At 29.4% G+C, this 7315-nt stretch overlaps 1 protein-coding gene across 2 annotated transcripts in view; it reads left to right on the top strand.

Annotated features, from left to right (window-relative positions):
• The window catches only part of LOC107638106, a 7741-nt gene continuing 4102 nt past the window's right edge, over window positions 3677-7315 (top strand). Inside the window, exons 1-2 of one of the 2 annotated variants that reach the window (XM_016341294.2) lie at window positions 3677-4075; window positions 4162-4438. In XM_016341294.2, coding sequence (XP_016196780.1) covers window positions 4220-4438 — 219 coding nt within the window. In that variant the 5' untranslated portion in view covers window positions 3677-4075; window positions 4162-4219. Of the gene's footprint in view, window positions 4076-4147; window positions 4439-7315 lie in introns of both variants that reach the window. The other variant, XM_016341282.2, reaches the window with a different exon arrangement.

The following is a 7315-nucleotide window of genomic DNA, read 5'->3' as shown; positions in this document are numbered from 1 at the left end:
AAACGAATAAGTGTTGTGGCATGTAAAATAGCATGCCCCCAAATCGAAGTTGGGAGATTTGTTCTCATAAGTAAGGGGTCTAGCAATCAATTGGAGGCGTTTAATAAGTGATTATGCTAACCCATTTTGTGTGTGAACATAAGCTACTGGATGTTCAACACTTATTCTATTAGCATACAATAAGTATCAAATGCTTGGGAAGTAAATTCACCAGCATTATTAAGACGAATTGCTTTGATTGGATTTTCTGGAAATTGTGCTTTTAATCGAATAATTTGAACCAGTAATCTCGCAAACGCCAGGTTGCGAGAAGACAATAAGCACACATGTGACCATCTCGAAGATGCGTCTATCAGAACCATAAAATATCTAAAAGATCTACATGGTGGATGAATAGGTCCACATATCTCACCTTGAATCCTTTCTAGGAATTCAGGGGACTCAAATCAAATCTTTACTGGTGATTACCTTAAAATTAACTTTCCTTGAGGACATGCAGCACAACAAAATTCACTAAATTTAAGAATCTCCTGGTTCTTTAGTGAATGTCCATGGGAGTTTTCAATAATTCTCCGCATCATGGTTGTTCTCGGATGACCCAATCGGTTGTGCCAAGTTATGAATTTATTTGGGCTCGTAAACTTCTGGTTTACAATGGCATGTGATTCAATTGCACTAATCTTGGTATAATACAACCCAGGTGAAAGTGAGGGTAACTTTTCTAATATAACATTTTTATTTAAATCATGAGTTGTGATACATAAATACTCATAATTTTCCTCATTAATTGTTTCAATATGATATCCATTTCGGCGAATATCTTTGAAACTCAACAAGTTCCTCAGAGACTTGGTAGATAATAGTGCATTATTTATTATAAATTTTGTTCCTCCGGAAAACAAAATTATAGCTCTTCCGGAGCCTTCTATCACATTGCCTGAACCAATAATAGTATTAACATATTCTTTTTTTGGCACAAGATGGGTAAAATATATATCACTTTTAAGAATAGTGTGCGAACTTGCACTATCCACAAGGCAAATATCTTCATTATATGTCCTTGCCATTTTTCTTCAAAGACAAATAATAATAATAATAATAAAATGATTAAAAGTACATGCACGGTAAAATTATTCACATGAATAATTAACAAACACACATATTAAACTATTCCATCATTGATCAAATAGCCAATATTTCCTTCATAATCCTTAAAGAAATTAGATACATCATAACGAGTGGTGGAATTTTCATCATTTGAAACAAAATTTGTTTCCTTTCTTTTGTCATCATTTTTCAAGGATGCTTGATAAAGATCAACTGGGTGCCTTGAGGTATGACAGGTACGTGACCAATGACCCTTTCCACCACAACGGAAACACTTATCCTCTGTTGATTTATTTTGCCCAGAATTTCTTTCTTTATCCCACTTCTGGTGAGATCCTCTCTTTTGAACATAATTCCCTTTCCTTCCATAATTTTTCGTGCTACTAAAACCTTGCGATTTACCTCTTCTAGGGTAATGATTTGCCACATTTACTTCAGGAAATGGGGCGGCGCCAACTGGGCGCGCTTAATGATTTCTTAAGGGTAACTCATTGTTGCGCTCAGCAACAAGAAGGCAATAAATTAGCTCAAAAAAAATTTTAAATCCTTTTTCTCGATACTGCTACTGTTGCAGGAGCACATTCGAGGCATGAAAGGTCGAGAAAATTTTCTCTAACATATCGGACTTGAGGAAGTATCACCGTCTTTTGATGATTGTACCTTTCTTCAAGGTCTTTCCACAGATCTGCAGGATCTTTTAATGTGGGATATTCATTTTTCAATCATACGTCAAGATAACGACGAAGAAAAATTATGGCTTTGGCTATATCCTTCTGAGATGTATTATTTTCAGCCTTAATGGTATCTCCAAGATCCATTGAATTAAGATGAATTTTATCATCTAGTATCCATGATAAATAATTATTTTCAGATATATTAAAAGCATTATATTCAAGATGAAAGGGATTCGACATAATAAAAATTTGTTACCTGAAGTCTTCCTAAAATTTGATCAGAGTCTCGTACTGATAACATGTTGTAAAATAAATAAAAAATATACTAAATATAAAATAAAGATGTGTAAATAGAAGACTCTAATATTAATATAATTAGCTCAATACAAATTATTCATATATTTATAAGTAGTAACAAAAGAAAGAGAGAGAGAAACTATTCATAGAGAATAAAGAAAGAAAAAGATATTTTTAGTAATATAAGGAGAGAGAGAGGATTTTATTATTGCTGTATGGAATATCTCAGGCAAGAAAGTTTTACATTTTTTAACTTCATTAATTTGGTTTGCCTTGAGAAGTTAAACTATTCAGTATTGAAATCAAACGCCCATATTAATGATGGTCATCCACCTCAACTTTCATCCTTATCACAACAGATGGTTATTTTAATGGGAGCCACTTAGATAAAGATGTCAAAAATATCTTTTTTTAAGATATTTTTTAAAAATTAAAATTTAATACATATAATTAATTAAACTGTGTTATTTTTATTAAAATTAGATCAGACAAATCAATTTAGTCAAAAAATTAATAAATTTAATTTTGAACCGGTATAAATTAATATTTTTTTATAAAAAATGACTACAATACCCCTATTATAGAAAATGACTAAATACTCTTATTATATATATTAATTTTGAAAACTCTAAATCCTAATCTTATGACAACAGAGAAGAAAAATGCTAGAATTTAGGATTCTCAAAATTAATATATATAATAAGAATATTTTAGTCATTTTCTATAATATGGGTATTGTAGTAATTTTTTATAAAAAAAAAATTAATTTAGACCGTTTCAAAATTTGATTCACCATTTTTCGGTCAAATTAATTTGTCTGGCGTAATTTTAACAAAAATAACACGATTTAATCGATTATATGTGTTAAATTTAATTATAAAAAAATATCTTTAAAAAAAGACGTTTTAGACATCCTTATCGGAGTGGTCTCCTATTTTAATATTAAGATTTGGATAGATAATTTAGAAGTGTAGTGTATTTTTATTGGAAAAATATAGATAACCAATAACATTTTTGAACAATGTGAATTAATATGGTTAAAAGAGTAAATTAATCTTAAATTTAATTAGTAGCATTAAATTAGGATGTAGTGTATTTTTATTTGATTGGTGGTTGTTCATGTTGTTCAAGATGGTCATTATTTACCTAACACTCCTAATTTTTATTTTATGAGAAAATTTCACTTCTCTCCCATACGAGATGTTAAAATGACACTTCTCTCCCCTTTATTTATAAAATGTACATTCATCTCCCTTATAAATTTTAAAAAACTTCCTTTTTAATCCATTTTAATTTTTTGTGTTAACTAATTTTAACTTTATCCATTTTCAAGAAAAAATAAATTATTTTTTTACAAAAATACCCTTTAACAAAAATTTTATTTTTTGTCATTAATTTTACTTACCAAAATACCATTTAATAAAATTTAAAATAGATTAAGGAGGAAATTTTTTAAAAATTAAAAAAGAGAAAAATGTATATTTTATAGATAGAGAGGAAAAAAATATCATTTTAACATCTCTTATTTTATTGATGATTGTTCATATAGTTAAAAAAATCATTGGTTAGGTAAGATAACCCAATATATAATAGCAATAGAAAAAGGATAGTAGAGCCCTTGTGATGCATACTTAATGCTATTTTAATTTCCTAGCTAGTACACCCTCGCGGCCTCACCAACACCAACCAACCAACCAATGCCATCATATATATAATATAATATATGATATATTATACTGAATTATTGCTACTCTATTGAACATCTTTGACCAGCTAAGGAGAGCATGCTAGAAAGAGATCAGAGGCTAATGTTGCTCTTGTCGTTGTTGCGGAGGTGGAGGTGGTGTTTGGTATGTGTGATATTGATAATAGGAGGAGGCGGCGGCGGTATGGCGGGGAAGCCTCAGCGGATTCTGTTGGATACAGACGTTGACACTGACGATTTATTTGCTCTTCTCTACCTATTAAAGCTCAACACTTCACTCTTTCAATTAGAGGTCTCTGTCGTCATAATTTTGTTATTCAAGAATTAATCAGATAAAAAGAAAATAATGAATTGAATGGTGCAGGGTGTGACAATAAGTGCGAATGCATGGACGGACAGCGGGCACGCGGTGAATCAGATATACGACTTACTGTATATGATGGGAAGGGATGAGATTGCGGTGGGAGTGGGCGGAGAAGGGGGAATACTTGAAAACGGTACCGTTTTGGGAAACGTGGGTGGATATCTGCCAATCATACAACAGGCGATCACAACAGCAGGAGGCTGCAGATACAGGCAGGCCATTCCTGTTGGTCTTGGTGGCCGCTTAGATGTCAATTCAAATTATGGCATCCGTAAAGCTTTCCTTCCTCAGGTAAATCCTACACTCCATAACTCACAAATCATAAAACACCACTGTCAGAGGATTTTGCTAATCAAAAACTAAAACGGACCAAATCTATGGAAATTTCTCAAGTACAAAAACGTAATTACAACGACGAAATAACAGTCTGAACTCTTAGCAGCGCTTTTCCAACCTAATGCTCAGTTTGGTTGGAAAGAAGTGTATAACTCTTCCCTCCTGTCCATTTTTTCTCCCTTAATTTAAAGTCATTAAAATGGCTAAATTCATAGGATTGACTCGTTAATTAGTCCGCTTTAAATGGACACCTATCATACATTGACACAGGAAAGAGACCACGCTCTAAATTTCTGATTTTTTAAAAATATGAACGTATCAATTCTTCTGTTTATTTGGATCTTTTAGATCTAACAAAAATATTAAATATGATTTCTATTGTATTGAACTGGTCCATATACGAATGCACACCTGAAAAAATTTTTAAAATAAGACAAATTAAACACAAAAAATATGTATCGTATTTAAAATATATTAGATATGTGAAAACGTTAACTCAGCAAAATATATATATACTTTAAATATGAATACACTTTTAAATTTAAAAGTAGATCCGCAAAGATAATAGATTAAATAACTTTTATTTATGAAATTTATAAAAAGTTGGACCAGTTCATTAAAAAGGTCAGATCTTGTTTAATTTGTATATTTTTTATTTTAAAAATGTATCTCTTACTTTTTTTTGGTATTAATGTATCTCCTAAAAAGGAAAAAAAATACAGATATTTATAGTATAGTCTTATCTCCCTATTACCTCATCTTATCTAGGAAAATATACCAAAGCAGAAAAAGATTCTATAATCTATCCTAATTCTACTTTATAAAGTTTATATATAGCTTGTTTTCGTCATGCAAACAACATTTGTCGTTATTTTGATACTTTATTCATAATCTATTCCTAGTAATTATGAAAGATCAGTAATCATAATTTACTCACTTTTAACATCATACTTTGCTTAGTTTATATAAATTAAAATTAATTGATTAATTGTGATAAGTTTAAATAAATTTTTGGTCCCATAAACTTTTTTATTTATATATTTTTACTTTCGTCATGCAAATAACATTTGTCGTTATTTTAATACTTTATTCATAATCTATTCCTAGCAATTATGAAAGATCAGTAATCATAATTAACTCACTTTTAACCATGGTTCTAAAAATCGGTCCGGACTGACCGGTCGAACCAATTTAATCAAAAATCGACGATAAAAACGGTCCGATTCACTATCTATAACCGCCAAATTTAAAAATCGTCAAACCAGTCGGTTGGACCGGACCAGTAACCGGCCGATTTTCATAAAACGACGCCGTTTTGTTGATTTGTAAAAAAAAAAAAACAATTGCTGATAACAATGCATCTGTGAATAATAACTTGTCTGTCAATCTTCCTATTTCGAATGATACTGCTAATCCTAATCCTCCTATTTCGAATGATGCTGCTAATCCTAATCTTTCTAGTACTAACGATAGTCAGTCACAAGGTTCTCCTAATCCTAATCCTCCTATTTTAGATATGTTTTTTTACTATTTAACTTTTGAGTTTGTATTTTGATAAGATCATATGGATTTAGTTGATGATATTTTATTCGAAGATATTTTAAGATTTATATTAGATTATAATTATATTTTAGGATGTTTATTTATAATTTAATTATTATTCTATTCTAAAACGATTTTTTCGATTGAACTACCGATTGAACCAATTAGATTAATAAATTAATAAACAGTACTAGAGCGATTCGATGACCGATCCCGTTCTCACAACCTTACTTTTAACATCATATACTTTGCTTTGTTTATATAAACTAAAATTAATTAATCTATTTTTATTTTGTTATATTAATTGCTGACATGTCGGATTAAATGTTGTTACTATATTAACATTTTAGTTTTGCTATATCGGTACTTATCAAAGTAACGACAAATTGTCTTATTGGATCAAAATTTAAAAAAAAATTAAAATTGGACTCAAATTAAATTTAAAATTTTAATTGATTTAAATTAGTTCTTTAAATTTACAATTATAACTTGCATTAATTCCTGAATTTATCTTAATTAATAATATATTAATTTGGTATGTTAATTTGCTGTGATTTAGATTTATTGTCTTGATTCTATGTGATCAAAGACCTATTAGAGTTTCTAGGAGCTTGATAGCTCTGTGTAAGAACCCCAAATTTTACAAATTAAATTTATTATTATCGTTTTTGTGAGAATGTTGGAGAGCAAATTAAGTTTTTAGGCGTTCTAGTAGGTCTTAGTCACATAAAACATAGGCGAAGAACCCAAATCGTCGTAAGTTAACATGTAAAATTAGTACAACATTAACGAAAATCATCTTATGAACTGACGTGAATTACTATTGTAAATTTTGGAGTCCAAATTGAGTCAATTATAGTTTTAAAAGTTATTTTGATTTTGACCTTAATTTTATGGGTCAAGTTGAGTATTAAGTTATTAACTCACCAAAATAATAAAATAGATATTTTATAAGGAAAAATAATTATTAAGTCATTGCAGTATTTTAATATTGGGTAAACTACAAAAAATACATATAAATTATCTTGATATAGACAAAAATATTCCCAGATTTTGTAACCAACAAAAATACTCTTAAATAATTTAAAAACATGCAAAAAATGTCTAGTTGTGATTAAAAATGTGCCCTATTAACGAAAAGTATGACATGACTCACCAGTCCAACCGGACTGCTTGATAAAAAATTTTAAAATTAATGAAAATGTAATTTGAACCTAGATCTTCTTTAGATTACATACTCTCTTTTACACTAAACTATTTTATTTCTTACTATTTGAAATACTATTTATT

This window comes from Arachis ipaensis, chromosome B01, assembly GCF_000816755.2.
Source record: "Arachis ipaensis cultivar K30076 chromosome B01, Araip1.1, whole genome shotgun sequence".
In the NCBI taxonomy this organism is placed as follows: domain Eukaryota; kingdom Viridiplantae; phylum Streptophyta; class Magnoliopsida; order Fabales; family Fabaceae; genus Arachis; species Arachis ipaensis.
The sequence above is the reverse complement of the archived record's forward strand: the minus strand, read 5'-3'. Positions and strand labels throughout refer to the sequence as shown.